This window comes from Pteropus alecto, unplaced genomic scaffold (genome assembly GCF_000325575.1).
Source record: "Pteropus alecto unplaced genomic scaffold, ASM32557v1 scaffold146, whole genome shotgun sequence".
Classification (NCBI taxonomy): domain Eukaryota; kingdom Metazoa; phylum Chordata; class Mammalia; order Chiroptera; family Pteropodidae; genus Pteropus; species Pteropus alecto.
Window position 1 is genome coordinate 5,979,628 of NW_006442107.1, and position 20,748 is coordinate 6,000,375.

General features: G+C 49.8%; 1 protein-coding gene across 1 annotated transcript in view; it reads left to right on the forward strand.

Annotated features, from left to right (window-relative positions):
• The window catches only part of LOXHD1 (lipoxygenase homology domains 1), a 150,271-nt gene that overhangs the window by 103,170 nt on the left and 26,353 nt on the right, over nt 1–20,748 (forward strand). The window contains 8 exon segments of the mRNA XM_006919930.1: nt 265–446; nt 4,924–5,040; nt 5,734–5,896; nt 9,587–9,741; nt 13,864–14,073; nt 14,204–14,339; nt 16,321–16,529; nt 20,332–20,459. Coding sequence (XP_006919992.1) covers nt 265–446; nt 4,924–5,040; nt 5,734–5,896; nt 9,587–9,741; nt 13,864–14,073; nt 14,204–14,339; nt 16,321–16,529; nt 20,332–20,459 — 1,300 coding nt within the window.

Sequence of the window (20,748 nt, forward strand, 5' to 3'; positions counted from 1 at the left end):
TTCCTTCTTCTCTTCTTTCCTTCTTCTTTTTTGTGGCCCAGAGTAAGTATAGATATTTATATACAAATGCAGCAAATAAAAATGTCACAAAACATCTTACATCACTATGTTAGGTAACCACGTGAAGGTCCAGGTCCCTGGGCAGCAATTGCTGGTTTAGGGGTCCGGGGTGGTGGTGCTGGTGAAGAACTTGACTTTGCTCATGTTTGTTTTTTGTTCTCATGTCCCCTTTGATTGATTTTACCCTCTGTCCCCCTCCCTCAGTTGTTCCTTATGAGATCACCCTCTACACCAGCGATGTGTTTGCTGCCGGGACAGATGCCAACATCTTCATCGTCATCTATGGCTGCGATGGTGTGTGCACCGAGCAGAAGTTCCTGTGCACAAACAAGAGGGAGCAGAAGCTGTTCTTTGAGCGGAAGTCTGCCTCTCGCTTCATTATGGAGGTACTTGGGCTCAGCAGGCTGCTGGGGGGCCAGGACTTGGTGGGAGGTGAAGTGGGCCCAGAAGATGGAGGAGGAGCAGGAGCCCTGAGTGCAGAGGCAGACAATACTTTCACCTCGATGGGCTGCTGTTAGTGAGAAAGATGGGCAGTTTCTCTGGCCCTCAGTACATCTGAGCAACCAGGAGGGTGGTGAGCCTTGCCCTGTCCCTCTACAACTGGTGTCAGGATCAAAGGCCATAATGAGTGGACAGGCTTGGGGAAACTAGAGGCACAATTCCACACTCACTGGGGCTGTCTGCAGTGCCACCACCAACAGACCTATCCACGGGAAGAGCCTGGCTTTCAGACTCACTCATCACATAGCTCTGTCTCCCGCTCACCCACCAAGCCAACCTGATACAGAGCATCCCATGTACTTCTTGATCCCTCTCAGCTCTGGCCTGGGGGTTTGGTTGGTTGATGTCTGCTGTGGACGTGAGTCACAGCACCTTGGTATCTTGTACACTTCAGTTCAGTGCCTCGCCTGTGCTTCCACTGTGTGTTAGGTTGGGTAGGAGAGACAAGAGAAGGGGTGGACCCAGACTCTGCCTGCAAGGGGCATGCAGTCCAGCTGGGGAATCCCCAGTCTCCACACAAAGTTAATGAGAGAGTCTGGTAATCATCCCAATAATTGCTCCTGTGAGTAAGAAGGCACTGTCATAGAGCTTCCCTGTATTAACTTATTTAAACTTCATGGCAGCTCTGGGCTGTGATTATCCCTGTTTGCAGATGGGGAAACAGAGGCATAGGGAATTTAGTAGCTTATGCAAAAATCACACAGCTGGGGCCTAGGGGAGGAGGGATTCAAACCCAGGGGGACTGGCTCAGAACATGTGTTCTTAGCCCTTGCAGTAGACTAGCCCATGGGGATGAGGGCACATGGTGGGGTTGACTGAGCCTGCTGAGGAAGTTCACGGAGGGAAGAAGGCCCCTGGAAGTGGGCAGAGGCAGGGACAAGGAAAGGAGGCATTTTGAGCCAGGGAAGCATCATGGCCAAGGACTCTAGGTGGAAATTAGCACAGAATATGGTTTGAGGTTTGACCAGAGGGCACAAGAGGAGAATGATGTGCTCCTCTTTTTCTGGTGGGAAACGAAGCCCAGAGCCCCTTCTTCTTCCCTGTTCTGGGCATGGCCAGCTCCCTCCCCACCTTGTCGGGGAGCAACCAGCACTTGTGGGAAGGTTGCCACCTTGGTGGAATCTTTTAACAAGGAAAATTCAAGGGTGATTCATCTCATCCACCCAAGATGTCACGGAGCATGAGTCACCCACGCCTGCTGCCGCCAGGGCCCGGGCTGTGATTACACTTCACTGCCAGGGAGTTTGATCAATGAAGTCCCCACTGATAGGCAGCTGTCATTTGCCAGTCATTTGGTGCTATTTTTTTTCTTTTTTCTTTTCCAATCTATCTGGGTGTTGGGGGAGTATGAGAGCTTGGAAACACATGAAAAAGCTTTGTTTTTCTCTATTTCTCTTTTCTGGATGACCTTCAGGTAAGATTATGAGCACTGGATTGTGAGCCCTTAGCCCTGGGTTCTGGTTCTGGCTCAGCCACTAACTCATGAGCAAGCCACTCCCTCTCTCTGTGGCCTTATCCTAAGACACAAGAAAATACCAATAATAGCTAATGTTTATTGAGCACTTCCCATGTACTAACCCTGTTCTAAGCACTTGATGCATATCAATTCATTTAATCCTCATCACCATTCCAAGAGTTAGATAATATGATCATATTCCACTTTATAGCTGAAACAGCACAGGAAGGTTAAGTAACTTGCTCACGGCGTCAGAATTACCAAACAAAAGAGTCAGAGTTTAACTCAAGCAGGTAGGGTCCAGAGCTTAACTCTTTCACCTCCTGGGAGAACGCTAGGGTCCCTTCTGATTCTGGTATTGTATGAAGTCCCCACTGATAGGCAGTCCATCCCTGGGGCCCGCCCTCCATGGTCAGTGGTCCCCTCAAGTCCTCCTTGCTCCCTGAGGAGTCACAGCTGAGATGGCCTCCCAGGCACGGCACATGTGACTGAGTGAGTGTTTGATTAAGGTTACAAAAGTACCATCAAAGCCGAGGTCCACACATCTCACACTCAGAGATGAGAAAGGAGGAAAAAGAGATGCTTGGACAGAGGGAGAGGCAGATGGGTCTTCACTCCCTGGTTCTGGCAGGCAGCTCGGTGTCCTCAAGTGGAGATTCTGTGAGCCAAGGACTTCACCCTTAGACTTTGTGTTCCTCCCACGGTGAAAGAATGAGGCCTTGTTTAAAATGTCCAGGGCACTATCATTGGCCTGAAATCACTAATCTTTGCTTAATGATTCAGAAAGCCCCCCAGGGGCTCGCAAGGGACTTCGCTGCTCTGATGGAGTGTGGGTGAGCTGGCCAGTGGGGAGTCGGGGGAGCAGTGCAGGGTGGCAGAAGCAACAGCAGTTACAGCACTCGTTAATTCATGGTTTCCAGCAATGTGGCGCCATGCTGGTCACCCGGAAGGACAGAATGATTAACAAAAAGAACCACGTCTGGGATCTTAGACCTAGAAGTAACCTCAAGGGGTTACCTTGCTCACACTCCTGCCTTCAGCTAAGTGAGACATTATTCTCCCCCATTTTATAGTTGAGAAAGTTGTAAGGCCTGGAAGGTCAAGTGGTTTGCCTCAGATCCCATAGCCTGTAGGTGGCAGGGCCAGGGCTACGAGTGGCCAGGATGAGGGTGGGGTGGGAATGGGGGGAGGTTCCTCGAGCAATGCTGATGGGCTTCCCCTTGGCTGTCCAGTGGGGGAGGGCATGTGAGGAGGGAGGAAACCTGGTTGGAGGCTGCTGCAGTTCATTCAGAGGTTACTTTGGTCTAGGGTTATAGAATCTTCACATTTGATGAATGACTCAATCATTCAGATGCCATTCACTCACCAAGAGCCCTCATCCACCCCAGAACTGACTATGCCATCTCCTTATAGCACTGAGAACTTGATAGAACAGCTAGGCAGGCAGCCAGCTCCCCAGAGGGGCTGCCAGGAAACTCAAGTCTACATACGCCCCCTTAACCTTCAACTGTCGAATCAGATCTCAAGGCATGAATTTCATGGACCAACCATGAGCCAAGGCATCTGAATATTTCCCTGCCTTCCTTTCCCTTTGCCCTGATTTCTTTATCTATTTCTTATCCTGTTATTGCCCAAATGCTCATAAGGATGAGGCAAGATGTGGACTGATATATTCTGTACCATTTCAGAGAAGAACATGATACATGGGAACTGGGAGAGACCCAGAGGCTTCTGGAGGTCCTGGAATGGGAGCCTGACAAAGATATAACCACGGAGGCTGTGCCAGCTACTTAGATGACCTTGCCATGTGTCTGGCCACCTTGCTACTTCCTTAGAGGGCTCCCAGAGAAGTATCAGTCATTTCGGACTGAGTCTCCCCTCTGCATTCTGGGACCATAGGCTCCAGGCAGGAGAGAGGAGAGATTACAACTTCTGAATGTCAGTGACTCACTATGGCCCCCACACATCAGCTTTCTGTTCAATGGGACTTTTCACACATACAGCATCGTGGTTAAGGTTCGGTACTGCGTGTGAGAGAACCTAGCTGACTTTATCACACTCATTTTGCAGATGAGGAAACACTCATTCCTTCATCCTTTCAGGCAATACTTATTCAGTGCCTAGCTGTTTTCTAGGTTTGGGGAGCCTGCCCTTGTGGCTTTCAGTGGCGGAGGAGAGGGTATCACACAAATAAATGCAAACTTCACATGTGAGAAGTGCTCTGGGTTGGGAGAGGGGGTCTGTAGGATGCTGTAAGAGTCTCTCATAAAGAGATCTGACATTCTGGAGGTGGCCAGGGGGCTTCCTTGGGGAAGTGATCCTCTAGCTGACACCTGAAGGACGGGGTTGAGAAGACACTGGTTTAGGTAAAGAAGAGGAAAGGAGGGGCAGGGAAGCATGTGCAAGGGCCCTGTGGCAAGACAACATCAAGTTTGAGGAACTGGAATTTGTGGGATATAGAAGAGGAGTGGCTGGAGATGGGGGTGGCTCTTGATGGGCCAAGGAGAAGGTCAGGCTGGCAAGACAGGGTGTGGGCGGAACCAGAACTCATCTTCTCATACCCAAGTCCGTTCTCAAGCAGGGAACGAGCTGCTACAACAATAAGGAATGAAAGAGAGCTGGACGCCACCGTGAAAAGCAGGGGCAGCCTCCTAGAGGTCGATTGAACCGAGTTCTGGATACTAGGCTGATTTTAAGTGGGAAGAGAGGAAGGGAAGGATGGACATGGCATGGGCAGAGGAGAGTGGGGGTTGACTTGGCTGGACAGTGGGGACATACGGGGAGAAAGCGACCCCTGAAAGTTCAAAGGGACTCAAGGCCAATGCCCTGGGGAAGCAGGTTTTTGCTCAGGTTGTACTTTCTGAGATCTGTCAGCTAACATCTGGTGCATTTTCTCTTTTCCAAAGTTAGAAGATGTGGGAGAAGTCATCGAAAAAATTCGAATTGGCCACGATAATACGGGCATGAATCCGGGGTGGCACTGCTCCTATGTGGACATCCGCAGGCTCCTCCCAGATAAAGACGTGAGTTTCTGATCGATCCGTCCTGCTGTTTCTATTGCCTCTTTCCAGGAGAGATTCAAGGCAAATTCACTATAGGAACCTTCAGCCTTATTAGGTTGAGATAAAATCTTCTGAAAAAAATTCTCCCAGTTCACTCCAAGTACAGGAACTAACTTAGAATCTGGCTTAGGGATCAAGGAGGAGGGTCTGGGCAGCCATGTCTCTGCTCCTCACCCCAAAGCCATACTACTAGGGAATGACCACGCGTGCCCTTCCTGCTATGTGTCGACACACAGAAAGAAATCCACCCAAACAACGTGGAAAACATTCTGAAACCACAGAATTCTAAACCTAGGAGGCTGCTCTCAGTCCTGATGGTGGTTATGAGTGACTGGGGAGAAATTAAAAAATATAGGGCCCTTTTACCCACCGAATCTGTGTCTCCAGGATGGGGTTCAGATGTCTATTTTTAAAGGATGCTGAGAATTGACAGAAGAGACAATTCTGATGTGGTCGTGTAAGTGTTTAAGTAAGACTGCATCTGCAGGAATTGGGGCGGAGCTCAGGAGGGCGGCATCCCCGTGGCCTTTGCTTTATCCGTGGGGCTCCACGCTCCTTGTCCCTGGTCCCCATAAGTGTTGACATGCTGATGAACCACCGATGTTGGTAGTTTCTACATTAAGGACTAATTTTTTTCTCTCTTCCTCACCCCAGGGTACAGAGACCTTGACTTTCCCTTGTGATCGATGGCTTGCCACCTCAGAGGATGACAAGAAGACCATTCGAGAACTGGTCCCTTATGACATCTTCACTGAGAAATACATGAAAGATGGGTCCTTAAGGCAAATCTACAAGGAAGTAGAGGAGCCACTGGACAGTAAGTGTGGTGCGATCGTCCCCGTCACCTCTCTTGTAGGGCACCTGCCCTGTGCCAGACAGAGCAGGAGGAAGGATCAGTTATTATCTTGCTTCCGTGGAGAGGGCAACTGAGAATCACAGAAGTTACATAATCCGCTGAAGTTCACACAGCTACTAAATGGCAGGGCAATTCTTCAAAGTCTCGGCTGTCTCGCTCCAAGGTTTGTGCTCCGATCCCTTCCTGGCCTGACAGATAGGTGTTCTCCTGTGCCTGGATTATGCGGGTCCTGGTTCTCTCCCTTCACTTGGTTTACTTGGCTACAATCTGTGGGGCTTGATCCTCTCTGCTCTTGCTGGATCCAGCTGTCCCAACCAAGGATGAATCCAGAAGCGTCCTGGATTAATCCATAACTGGAATCATTGTTTATTGTTCTCGGGGGCTGGGTGCAGCTGCTCGGTGTTCCGGGTCCTGGGTTTCCTATCCGTTGGTGCCAGTTACCTTTGCCCATCCCTCATGCACGTGGTTTCCTCTGCAGGATTTGCATCACACACCTCCGTACTTCTTCCTTGCTGTCGAACCACTGTTTTCTGGGTGTCTTCCTACCTCTCAGACTGAATGCTCTTTTCCTTTCCTGTGCCAGGTAGCACTGCTTTAGGCTCAGTCCTCAGCCTCCTCTTCTTTCTACACTCTGTGTGTGTGTGTGTGTGTGTGTGGGTTTGCACATGTGAGTGTGTGAGTACACGCACACACACATGCATTCTTCCTGGACCACGCAGACGGAGCCACACCTCTGTTTTGACCAGCAATGCCATTGTCCGTGTCCACTTGCATGCTGTTCATCAGCTAGTCAGCTCTGAATAAGCTTTAGCTATGTCAAAAATCAAATCCACTTGCAAAAAACAGACTTTCTACCACCAATGACATACAAAAGTATACTTTTGTATTTTATCTTCGATAGAAGATCAGAGGTGCTCCAAAACCTTGGAAATCCAACTTATATTTGTGGCACCGCCTTCTTGGAAAAAAACCATAGTAACATCCAAGATTCCAGGCCCCATATGGAGCCAGGGGGCTAATAAAACAGCTCTAGCATTTCCTGTAATCTGAGTTGCCACTGCTTAGAGATAAGAGCAAGTGTTGCCTCGATAACGTGCCTTTCCCTATCCATACCCTTTTCTCTGAATTTTCTCTGTCACTAAATCTGGGGGATAATTCCCTTTTGTCCTCGGATCCCAGAGGGCGCTCCGGAAGCTGTCGCAGCGGCACCCTCGGGCTGCTCTGTATTAACAACGCGCCGCAAACCCACTCTGTGCTTGGCGATGTTTCTAGGGAAACATCTTCCCGCCGAGCGCTGTGTGGCCTGTGTGGGACAGGGAGGGAGGAGGATCCAGAAATAGCTGGATCTGACTGCACAGCCGCATTGCTCAGCACCCCAAAGCTGAATCAGTTTTCCTAATTCCCAAAGGACTGAAGAGAGCAGTGGGGGTGGGAGAGGGGGAGCCGGAAGGCCATGTAATCACAGTCCCTGGTGACACGGTCCCCCACTCTGGGACGAGGGCTCCTAGAAAAATGTTCTGCCCAGATATAGAGCAGGGCTGAGCGCACAGCCAGGAAATGGATGGAGAGAAAAAATGGAGGAGGGGGGACAGTCAACGGTTATATCTAACCTATGACAAAATGCCTGATGTTACTCATGTCAGTGTTAACCAGACAGGCTTGAGATGTGTCGGCTCTTAAACACAAAAGAGATTTTATTTAGTGATGCAACGCATGAGATGCTGGCTGGATTCTGCACTGAGCTGAGAGAGGTGGGCGTGGGGAACAGTGTGACTAGTCCCGGTTCCTGCCCTTGAGTGGGGCAGGCCCCTGAGAGTGATTCTCACTATGCATTTAAGAGGTTTGGAGAGGAGAGAGCTGAGTGGGGCTACAGAGACGGGGAGGATGGGTGGGGAGAAGGTTTGGAAAGGAGGGTACAGGAGGACGTCGATTTCAGGTTCGGACATGAGTGTGTGACTCTGGTCTAGTGCAAATGGACGTGTCCCCTAGGTGACAGGGATGTGCATCTAGAGCACAGGAAGCAACTGGGTTGGAGATACAGACTCGGGAAACATATGGATATCGACACCCAGGGCAGGGTGAGTGGCGAAGAAAGTGGACAGAGCCAGGAGACAGTGGCATCCAGGGTGCAGGCAGACGATCAGGAGCCCGTACACCTGCTCAGGAAGGAGCATTCCGAGAGGCAGAAGGAGAGAGGGGAGACTCATGCTGTGGAATCCAAGGGAAAATGAAGAAAATAATAGGAACCACGTGGGCGTCAGTGTGTTCCATAAGCATGAGTATGAGCAACTCTTATCACCTCACTTTTCCAAATTTAATTAAATGTGGTTCTGAGCCCACATGCGAGGGTTGGTAAGAAAGTCCATCTCAGTCACCGCAGGGAGGGAAATCCCCTTATAAGAGCCTTGTAGAAATCCAGGAGGGGTCTGGCCCTTAGTCCAGGATGGGTATCGCCTGTGCCAGTGCCCTCCTGCCACATGGAGACCCTGCTGCTGTTGGCTCTCCGCTGACACACAGGTGTCATTTCTAGATGGCCAAAAATGCTTCTCCATGGACCCTGGCTTTGTCACCTGACACTCGGTTTGGCCTCCTTGCTTTGAGTCCATAAATAAGCCCACAGCCATCTTCCTGTTTGGTGTCTATGTGCAGGTGAGGGATTCCTGCCACCTGTGGAGACCCCCAAACTCTCACTGGCTCTCAGACTGGGAAAAATAACCTTCCTCCTAGTTAGGCCACTTCCACCCTTCACCTCAGAGCCACAACATTCATCCCTTCCCTTGGTGATAATCAGGCTAAGTTCCCTCTACCTTGGCCTGGAACTCAAAAGTTCCTAGGACAGAGAAATGTGGAAAGGGGACAAAGAATCCTTAGCCTTCAGAAAAACTCAAAACTCACCTTTTCCTGCTGGAGTGGAAGTTAGGAGCAGAGATACTTTATTCTTCCTACACGAGCCCACAGCAGCAAAACAAAAACAAGATAGCATTAGTTTTTATTTTCCTTAATATTTTTAAATAACTGTCACACTAGTGCTTACTGAGCTCTTCCCACAGGCCATGGGAGACAAAGGAGAGGGTGACAGGCACTGTGGCTTTGGTGAGGGATTTCCCTGGAGCGCTGGGGATGAGTGGTGAATGGCAGTGGATCGAAGAAATGAAAATAGGGAAATGGACATTGAGGGAAACAGTTCTTTCAAAAACTTGTGATCTTTTCCATAAACAGTTTAGAAGGATCTGGCGTGGATACCGGTCACTCTCAAATGGGAGGGCACATTACTGTTAGTGTGTCAGGGCTGGTAGATTTAGTGACCACAAAGTAACAGGTGAGGCCATCTTCTGAGTCTTTCTCCTGGATGCTGTGGGTGGCTGGATGGCTGGATGGTTTGAGGCGCGCTGGGGAAAGTCTCCATCCTTTGGGTCTTGGAAGCTGCCTGTGTCCAGATCAGATGGACGAACTTCCCACTGGTGAATCCACTCGGACTTGTAGCAGAATGTGTATAAATGAGCAAATAAAAGGAAGACACTAATTCCTCCTTGAGGCCTGGGCCAGAAGCATAATACCTCCTACAAATCCGGTTTCCCCAAACCTAAAGCAATGCCATCCTTTTCTTCCTTTTGTCCCTCTGTCTTTCCGTCTGCCCAACTGCCTGCCCAGTTGTGCTGTACTCGGTGCAGATCTTCACAGGAAATGTTCCTGGAGCAGGAACGGATGCCAAGGTCTACATCACCATCTATGGAGACCTGGGGGACACTGGAGAACGGTACCTTGGCAAGTCAGAAAACCGCACCAACAAGTTCGAGAGAGGAACGGTAGGAAGGGCACACAGAGTTGACCCCCTTCCCTCTCCTCCCTGGGTCCAGATATCTGCAGGCCAGCTCTTCTTGGTCCCCAAGGCTGTCTGGAAATTTTGTGCTTCCCCCTGGTCTGGTCCTCTCGCTCAGCCTAGGCACAGGCCCTGGTTCCTGTGAATGGGGTGCAAGTGGGGCTTGAGAAAGCAGGAGGCCTTTCGAGCACCTGGGTTGCTGGCGAGAAGGGACTGGGCTATCTTCAGAAAATCCGGCCCACTCTGGGCGGATCGCGAGTGTTCAGGGTCATGTGGCAAAGTCGTGGGGCTGCACAGAGGCTTGAACTAGGGACCTGGAGGCCTGGTTCTGCTACCAACTCCTCATCTGGTTAAATTTCTACGGCCTCGCTTTCCTCATCTGTAAAACGAAGGGGTCCAATAAGAATCAGCTGAACTGCATTGTGCAGAGCCCTGGGCAGCACCAAGGCCTTCAGGAACCACAGAGGGGTAGGGAAGCAGACGGGCACCCACTGGATCCATTAGACCTAGACGGTCCATTGGAGTACCAAGCAAGCCCTCCCTCTATTAAGCAAAGGGCTCTGGGCGGGGGAAGGCTTGATAACCACGTGACGGAATGGTATCAGAGGCCTTGCCAGCTCTGATAAATGGAGGAATTCTGTCCAAATCTCCCTTCCCACCAGCTCGGCTTCCCTCTCCCAGCCTAGCTCCTCTCTCTCCTGTGCCTTTTCTGCCTTAACCCCCTCCACTGGCTCCTCAGCTTCTTGTCCTTCTCTCCATTCACCTAAATCTGCTGGAAATCCCCACAGGCCAGGCTGTCGCTTCAGCTCCTAACCCAGTCTGTGGTCTTGCTTGTGGCCATGAGCTCGTGGGCATTCCATGTATCAACCAGTGGGTATGTATTGGAGTCTCCCTAAGCCTGACCCTCAACCAGGCATGACCTTTAGTGCTAAAACATTTGCTGTAGGTGAGGAAGAAATTAACTCTGGGACAAGGAAAGCAAGTGTCATTTAAGCAGGTCAACATCTGGCTGGTGGCCCCATAAGCCAGGCCACCTGGAAGGAGCCCCAGCCTGGTGGTGAGGTCCTTGTGGTGTTAGACCCCAGGCCCCCATTCATTTGCTCCATCATCCCAATATGAACCATTTCCCTGTGGCTCTGGTTTGAGAGTATTTCTGAAGTGGGAGTAGTACTATGATAGTAGCTACCTAGACCCCTGGGCTGAAAAGCAGGCAAGAGATGTAAGAGCACTTTGTATCGAGGAGAAATAATTATACACACACACACACACACACACACCGTATCAAGGAGAAATAATTATACACACACACACACGCACACGCACACGCACGCACTATATAATTGGCCCTGCATTTGTAAGGTAGTGCACACGCGCACTATATAATTGGCCCTGCATTTGTAAGGTAGTTTTTAAGGTAGCTAATAGGAAGTCTATCCATTTTGGAAAAATGGAACATCAAAGAGGTCAATGAAGCCTGGGTTGTCTCTGACTCTATACTAGGGACAAAGTATATGATTATCAAGGTCACTCATATGTGCTGCTGTGGGATATAGCAGTGCCAGACTGGTGGCTGGGGCCAGATCACCTAAGTTCAAATCCTACCTCTGACACTGACTAGCTGTGTGCGATCGTGGGCAAGTTACATAACATCTCGGTGTCTCAGTTTTTTCTGCTATAAAATAATTCGCTGAATTAAAACATGTGAAGTACCTAGAACTATGCCTGGCACAAAGTTAGCTCTTTGTTAGTGCTGGGTGTTGGCAGGGCTTGTGAGAGCCCACCTTTCCCTGATGTCGTTGGTGCCCAGAGCTGATGCCTGGTAAATGCTTGTAAAATAGCAATGTGCAGCATACAGCTGATAGATCCACATTTGCTTGTGGCTGTATCCACAGAGCATGGCGTAGAGTGAGCACAGGAAATATTTGGTGAGTGAATAAATGAATGAAAGTATAAATGAAGATGATGCAACCTATTCTCCCCTATGTTCAGAGTCAGAATTTCTTCTCTCCCAGCAATTGTGACATCACAACAAAAATCATTGCTCCATTCTGCCCGATCCCTTTCTCTTCCTTTCCTCTGGTTTTGATGTCTCATCAGGGGAGCTAGAGCTACTGCTGGTTCAGTCACTGATGATTTATGTGATTTTTAAGTTCACCACTGAGTATTTAAAAGCTTCCATTTCTCTAATTACTTGCTCCAGAATCCAGGAGTTGTCCTTGACACCCCTCTCCTCTCAGCTCCCCCTCCCCACCCACATCCGACCAATAGCTAGATCTGGAAGATTCTCCCTTCTAAATAACTCTCAGATCAGCCGGGTCCGCTCTGTCTCCATTCAGCCCTTCCTTACCTCACCTCACTTATTGGACCAGCCTGACTCCCTGCTCCAGGCCCTCGAAATCCAACCCATTCTCCAGGCTTCCCCAGTTAACCTATGCAAAGGTGATGGAGTCAGTCCCTCAGTTCAACTGCAGGGGCTCTCCACCCATCCCGATCTGGCCTGAGCCCTCCATGGGATTCAAAAACCTTCATGGTTTCCAGCCCTCCCAGCTTGTGTGGAATGTCCCTTTTAGACCCCTGGGCCCCAGTTTCTACAATGCCTATACTCTCTCTTGTTTCCCAGTCCTCCCAAAGCTTTTCTCTGCATCCACATACATGTGCCCATAGAAAACACATGATGCTGTTTTGTGGTTATAATTTTTTACATAAAAGGCATCATCTTATACAAACACTTTTTCAGCTTGCCTTTGGCATGCAATGGGACACCTTGGAAATCCTCTGTATCAGGATATTCAAACATAGATGGAACTGGCTCATTCTTTGTAACCACCACACACTTAATAGTCCACACATGATATTGACATAGTTACTTAGCAGTTCCCCAAGCACTGAACACCTAAAGGCTCCCAATTTCCCATTGTAAAAATTATCCTGCAACAGACACCCTTGTGTACATATGCAGATGTCCCCCCCAGGACAGATGCAAAGTGGAATTGCAGAGTCGTAAGATGTGCCCACTTTTGCTTTAATGAACTCAATCAGTCACCTGCCAGTGCCCCAAGGCCTGCATGGATCCACACCTGTCCTCAGCCATGTGCCATTCACCTGCAGATTTTTTAGTCTGCAGACTGCCCTGCCCTGGTGGCCTTTAAGGCCCTATCCCTCCATCTTCAACTTAATGCTACCACCTGGGACAGTCTTCCCAGCCCTGCCTCTAGTCTTCACACAGGTGGCTGCTCCTACCACCTGGGCTGTCTCAGAAAGGGGCAGAGGTGACCTATCATATTAATCTCTGGGTTCCCAGCACTCAGCACAGTGGCTCAGCATAGGTTTCAGAAGAAAAACTGATGTCATTCAGGGTTACCTATCCTTTCTCCTCCTCCCCAGGCTCCTCCCTGCCACATTCAACCTGTGTTTTGACTTTGCTTCACCTAAGGCCTAGAACTCCACATCTCACTGAACAACCCCAAAAGAATCCAAGCAGGCCTAAGAGTATAATATCACTTTACATATAACCAGGAACACAGAAGAGGGCTTTATGTCACGCCTCACACAAAACCCTCCTGAACCCACATTCAAGATGTTGTCCCGTGAACTTACCTCAGTGTTGCCTCTGCCAGAGCATCTCCTGTCTCTGCCTCCTCTCCTGCAGCCCTGCTGGCTGCCTCATCTAACTGCCTCCCTGCCTCCCCATGGAAATTTCAAGCCCCCTCCCATCATTCAGAACGATTCTACCTCTTGCATACCTCTTACTCTCCAGCCTCCTACCAGAACTCATGCCAATACCGTGTATAACAAAGGATGTTCAGGTACCAGGACCGGGCAGAGCACCCTTATCTGTCCCACCCCCACTCACACAGCTCATCAGCATCCATCTTCCAGACACCCACAGGGCTCAGCCCAAGAAGAACTGGGCTGCAAAACGGGGCCGTTGTGGAAGTGAGGCCTTGGAATACTGAACACTCTATGTTAGAGATTTGCCTGGGGGCTCCGCAGCTAGGAAGGTCTGTTTAGCTCAACAATTGGTATGGAAGGTACTGGATAGATGGGGTTAAAGTGGATGGAAGTGGGGAGCACTCCTCATCCAAGTCTCCACATCTGGATCTCCCAGGCTGACACCTTCATCATTGAGGCCGCTGACCTGGGCGTCATCTACAAGATCAAGCTCCGCCATGACAACACCAAGTGGTGCGCGGACTGGTACGTGGAGAAGGTGGAGATCTGGAATGACACCAACGAGGATGAGTTCTTGTTCCTGTGCGGGCGCTGGCTGTCCCTGAAGAAGGAGGACGGGAGACTTGAGAGGCTCTTTTACGAGAAGGTGTGTCAAAGGCAGCCGGGAACTCGGCTCAGCCATGGTCTGTCATCATCCTTACACTGGGGTGGGGGGAGGCCACATTGGGTGGAAGGTGCCGGAGGTGTAACGGGCCCGGGTCGTGCTCTTATGACAGGAGTACACTGGGGACCGGAGCAGCAACTGCAGCAGCCCTGCTGACTTCTGGGAGATCGCTCTGAGCTCCAAGATGGCAGATGTCGACATCGCCACGGTGACAGGGCCCATGGCCAACTACGTTCAGGAGGGCCCAGGTGAGCCAAGCAGAGGGCTTGTCAGAGGAGGAACAGGCACCTGGAAATGTGGTTAAGCTATTCTTGGACAGGCCATGTGTTAGCGCTATCATCATCTGACTTACATCTAGCATCTTATAATTTACACAGTTTTCACATCTTTTGTCTATGCCCATTCCAACAGCACTGAGAGATGAGAGGACAGGGATTAGCCCCTTTAGAGAAGGGGAAGCAAAGGCCAAGAGAAGTTGGAGCGATGATTTCTTTAATCCACTGATCCGCTACCAGGAGGGTATTGTGAACTCCACCCTTGCCCAGACTCTCAGGATACAGATTCAGCTCAGAGAACCTAGGACGAGTCTCATCAGACAGAAATCAACAGCAGCAACAACAGTCACTTGCATGTTAGTAGAGCAAGACATGAAGGCCTTGCAAACTTAAGGCACGACAGACATGGTGGGGTTGGGGGAAGAAGTCCTGAGCTGGGTTTTTTTGTTTTGTTTTGTTTTGTTTTATTTTGTTTTTTTGAGATTTAAGTTCCATTTCTGGTTCTGACAATAATACATGGGGCCTTGGACAAGTCACTCTTTTGGCTTCCATTTTTCCTTCCTCCTTAAAATAATATTGTAATCCCCTGACAAGTTCATTTTTCCAACTAGATTTTTGAGATAAGTTCTCTATTTGTCTACTGGACATTTAAATGCACTGACTTTCTGTTCGGTTCTCCTAAATATAGAGCATGACAACACTATATTCCCCTCCAGGAGACCGCATGGTGGGTCTGTGAGGTTAGGCAGAGAGCTGATTATTTTATATTCTACCTTCTCACTTTGTGAATAAATGGCAAGACCCACAAGAAAGTGCCTCTCCTTAATTAAGCACTATAATCATCTGTGGAAAGGCCTTATAAGGAGATCTCCTTATAAGATGAAATGAGGCCACAGGCGGGTGTAGAAAACAATGCAGGTAATTTCAGCCAGGAGGTATAGTTTGGAAATTTTTCAAAGAGATACAAATTGCATAACCTATAACCTACTATACTAGGGCAGTGTCTCTCAGGCTATTGAGAAAGATGAGTCAGGAGAAGGGTTTCCAACTTGTATCAATTACTAACTGCAAGTGACAGAACCTGGAGATAGTGACTTAAACAATTGAGGAATTTTTCTTTTCTCTCACATTGAAGTTCGAGGATAGGCAGTTGATACTGATATAGATGTTCCAGTGAAGAAAGGGACCTAGGCTCTTTCAATTTAATCACTCTGGCAACCTCACAAGTGGCTTTCACCCTAAAGGTTATTCATGGTTCCAAAATGACTGCTGGAGCTCCAGCTATCACATCCACACCCCAAGCAGAATGAATGGAAGGGTAAGGGACAAAAAAGTGCTCCTCCCAGTTGAGTCAGATCCTTTAAAACAAATTTTCCCAACAACATCTGTTTATACATATCATGACCACCCTTAGCTACAAGGAGAAGAGATAGTGGGTGGGCAGTTAGAACTCTATGCCACACTACTTGAGTAAGTTTTTATGTTGATTGATCTGGTTTAATGGATAGAAATGGATGCCTTCTAGAACTTTCATTTACCATGTTACGTATATAATACCATTTTATTGTTCTTCCTTAAATTTCTGCTTCCTGTGAGACCTTGCTTTCACCAGCCTCATTTTTCTGATGTGATAATCTTTCCGGGCATCCCCTGTGCTTGGGGGAAAGTTATTGGTCTTAACCGACTTCATATGGGAGTGCTGGGTGCGACTAAGGTAATTGGTCATGGGGCCTTCGATGTGGCAAGGATGCTCTCTTACTCTTCACTTGGGAGTTTCCAATTCCCTCCTCCTTGGAGAGCAGACACTCAACACAGATAACTCGCCAGTCCGGAAAGCTCCATGGCAGCTCGTCTCGGAGGCAAGGAGACAAAGTCTCCCGATATCATTTCCAAGTCTACACGCCCTCCCTGGTCCACCTGGCCCGTTATGAGGCTGGGCTCTCATCTCTCGCAGTTATTCCCTACTATGTGTCAGTCACCACCGGGAAACACAAGGACGCGGCCACCGACAGCCGGGCCTTCATCATCCTCATTGGAGAGGATGACGAGCGCAGTAACCGCATCTGGCTGGACTACCCCCGAGGGAAGAAGGGCTTCAGCTGCGGCTCTGTGGAGGAGTTTTACGTCGGAGGCTTGGATGTGGGCATCATCAAGAAAATAGAGGTACTGGCCTCTGGGGCCTCAGGATGGTGGCCGCCCCCAGGAGGAGGGGAGCTGACTTGTAATTGGGTGGGAAGGGGAGTAGAGGGCAGTCAGAGCAACCCTACCTGAGCCTTACCTCAGAGCAGGTAGCAATGTGAGACCTCCTGTCCTCTGCCATCGTTTTGAGTGAATCATTCACCCCTCCAGGTCTCAGTTTTCTACCCACTCGATGGGCATGCCTTGCATATTCGTTTTCTATTGCTGTGTAACCAACGACCACAAACTTAGGACCACATGAATGTATTATCTCACAGTTTCATTCATCAGGAATCCAGATGTGAGTTAGCTGGGCTGAAATCAAGTCACTGCCAGGGCTGCAGTCTCATCTGAGGGTTGGGGTCCTGTTGCGAGCTCACTGGTCACTGGCAGTATCTATTTCCTTGTGGCTATAGTACTGAGGCCTCTGGTTCCCAGAGGCTGCCAAACATTCTCTGCCATGCAACTCTCTCCAAAACATGGAAGGCCAGTAAGAGATGTCTTCTGCTTCAAATCTCTCCTACTTCCTGCACCTCTGATGTCTACGCCCTCTTTTAAAGGGCTTGCCTGATTAGGTCAGGCCCGCCCAGAATAATCTTTTAATTAACTCGAATTCATCTAACTAGAGATCTTCATAGTAACTGCAAAATCTCTTCCCCTCATGGGAGGGACTTGGGTCAGTGAGTCCAGAGCACCTTGGAAAGAAGCACTGAGGGAGGAAGCTGCAGAATGAGGAAGGGGATGCTGAGCAGGGAGGGCTTCTTTCCCAATTGTGCCCAGATTCTCATGGCCCCGATGTATCTCCCCTCTCAGCTGGGCCATGATGGGGCCTCCCCCGAGAGCTGCTGGCTGGTGGAAGAGCTGTGTTTAGCCGTGCCCACCCAGGGCACCAAGTACACGTTGCGCTGCAATTGCTGGCTTGCCAAGGACCGAGGTGATGGTGTCACCTCCCGCGTCTTCGACCTCCTGGATGCCATGGTGGTGAACATCGGGGTGAAGGTATAGAGGGGGCCTGTGTGTGTGCATTGCACAGCAAGGGCACTGGAGGTTGGGGTGGGGGAGCGACGAATAAATGGAAGTGAGGGAAGCAGGAAACTGTCACTGGAGCGTTGGCAGAGGCTTCAGCCTGGTACACCAGCCAGACATGCTTCGCTAAGAGCCAGGAGTTTCTTCTGATCTACTACGGTGTGACCTTAGGCAAGTCATCTGGCCTCTCTGGGGCTTGGTCTTCTCACGTAGCACATGGAAATAATGCTTCCCATTCTGGTCCATGTAAGATCTTAAGAACGAATGAGATCATGAGCAGTCCGTGAAGAGCTTTGCAAGGTCACAGCTCTGCATAGATGCGCAGCCGTTATTCTCCAAGGCTGCTTCATCCTATAACACCAGTAGGATGGTGATGGGGAAAAATAGCATTTAGGATTCGGTGAGCCTCTGGGCCTCAGAGTATGGTGAGAGCTGTCTGCACAAGACCCTTCTTAAGTAGAAAAGGCTGGAAAGCAGGATCTCTGTGCTCCTGCCCTGGCTCCACGTCTAACTGGCCAAATGGCCTTGGACAAGTTGTATAAACTCACAGGTCTATGCTGAACAGGAGGCAGGATGCCTGGGTGCTGGAGCCAAAGGACACAGTGTCAGCCCAAAGGTGTCAGAGACAGGCTTCTCTGTCTCTCTGGAAAGCTGTGAGGTCAACAGAAGGCTCCAGCCCTCATCCTTGTTCTTGAATCACGAGTGGGCTACTAGATTTAGGTCAGAAGCTGTCTCAGAAAGGTAGAAAGAAATTGCCCTGGACCTGAGTATGCCCTGTCTATATCGTATATGGAAAGAGAAGGAAGGGCTGAGTTAGGGGCTGTAAAACCCTTGACAGGCAGTAGAGTGGATGCCTTCTCCTCCCTTGCTTGAGAGCCAGAGGGCAGAACTTCCTTCAACACAGAGAGCCTCCCCTCCCTTCCCCAGACATCGCCATCTATGGCCAGATGGTTGGTGTAGGTGAGCACACAATTCATCCAGGGACCTCTGTCCAAGGACCCGTTCCCAGCCTGCATGTGGGTGGGTGTGTGTCTGTGCGTGTGCCGCCCCCCAGTACACACGCACACCCCACTCACTGCAGCTGCATCTCCGTCTGAGCTCTTTAGTCTATGGAAATCTGGATTCACATCCCTGTTATTCACGTTACAAAAGAACACAGATTTGTCACTTTACAAAGAACCACAGGGTTCTTTGCACTGGCCATCTCCCCGGGATGTCTGATATCAGATCAGAATTACAAAGCCCTGTTTCTGTGTCTCTTTCTGGAAACATACCTGTGACATAAAAAGAGACGTGTCTGTGTAAAGGAGAGAGAGATGGACACAGAGAACACAGGAATCTGGAGGGAGCAGCCTTGAGGGGCTAATCTCCTTGGGCTCACGCACTCATTTTGATCATTTTATTTTTTAAGCCCGTCTGGATAAGAGCAACAAAGTATCAGGCTCCTGCTTTCATTCTCAATAGCTCCATGCCCATCACACACGCCCTTGTTAGGGGGTCTAAATGGATTTTCCTGGTAAAGCAGGAGGCTCTTCAATTACTGCCTCTGCAAACCTGTCCTCCAGGCCAGGCCTGAAAATAATACTTCTGACCTTGCAGTATTATGGTGAAGATTCCAGCTGCTGACTGAAAAGCACCCAGCACCTGACATGCGCAACGTCAGGGGCATGATCACTGTGATGAATAACTTGGGTTCTGAGTTCTAAAGCTTCTTGTTAGTGGGTACCAGGCAGCTGCACAGGTGACAATACATGTGGCAGCCACAGGGGAAAGGAAGAGCCAAGTATGTGCAAAGGAGATGGTGAGCCTGGAATTTTCTCAGCCATGTGTGCAAGCCTCCCTTGAACCATTGGGACTTAATTGCTAGTCCTTGGGCACTGGTGAGAGGGAATGGGGTAAGAAGCCAGGACCGGAAGACACTCCAGATCATAGGTAAAGATGGCCCCTTTTGCTACGAGGCTGGCTCTCAGAGGAAGAACCAAGACAGGACCTTTAGCGAGGGCACTGTCTTGGGAAGAGCAGGCTGCTTCCTTCTCCTCTGGTGGTGACAGACGAAGGGAAATATATCTTCTTTGGAGCAAACCTCAGGTAAAAGGGCAAAATCCCAAACTAAAGCAAAAATCAGAATTATGTGATTGTCCCACTTCACAAGTGAATGGAGGCAGAGCTCCCTTGAACGTCACTCCTGAAGTGTTCCTTGCTCACCAATGCTCAGAGTGTGTTGGCTGCAAAATGAAGGAGGGACAGTCACCCAGAACTGCTGAGTGTCATACCATGTGACCGGCCTGGTGTCTGCAGCTCTCCCAACTCTGAAAAGTGTTTATCCCCATCTCACAGTGGATGAAGCAAAGGCTGGTAAGAGTGGGGCATCTGCCCAGGTTAAGATCTGGTATTCAGATCGGGCTCGGATAGCTCGAGAAGCCACTGACCTGCCACCATGTGCTGCTAGAATGCATGGACTTAGGTTGGGATTCAACTGACGAAGAACTCAGTTAACACTGGGGCTCTCAGTCGTGTTTCTATGGAACATGTGTTCTCTCTCAGAAAAGGAACTCTCCTCTAGCATGACTGGGCACAATGGGGGACATAGAGTGACAAAGCCTGACTCTCCAGTCATCCGCAGTTGATTGGAGGGAGCTAAGGCTCTTTTCAGAGCCACAGAGCTTGGAGAACGTGTCATATCGCCCTGGTGAGAATGAGGCAAGTTGGCGGGGTTGGTGCGTGAGGCCAAGGCCCGGGACCCACATCCCTCTCATGGCAGGTGCTCTACGAAATGACGGTGTGGACAGGTGATGTGGTTGGTGGTGGCACCGACTCCAACATCTTTATGACCCTCTATGGCATCAATGGCAGCACAGAGGAAATGCAGCTGGACAAAAAGAAAGCCAGGTATCCAGGGGGGAGTTCTGCCCCTTGCCATTCTGCATATCCGGTCCTCCGCCTTCTAGCCCCATGCTGCCTTCGACCAGATTGCTTCCTTCACACGCCCCTCATACATGGGGCCTTCTAGCCTCCACACTTTTGTCCCCGTGATTTCTTCCTCCTGAAGTGCCCTTCATCACTCTCTTCTGTCTCAAGAATTTACTCTCTCAAAGTTCAGCTCAAACCTACCTCCTCTGGGAAGGCTTCTTTGATAACCTCAGCCCATGGCCACCTGTCCTTTCTCCTTTCCTCCCTC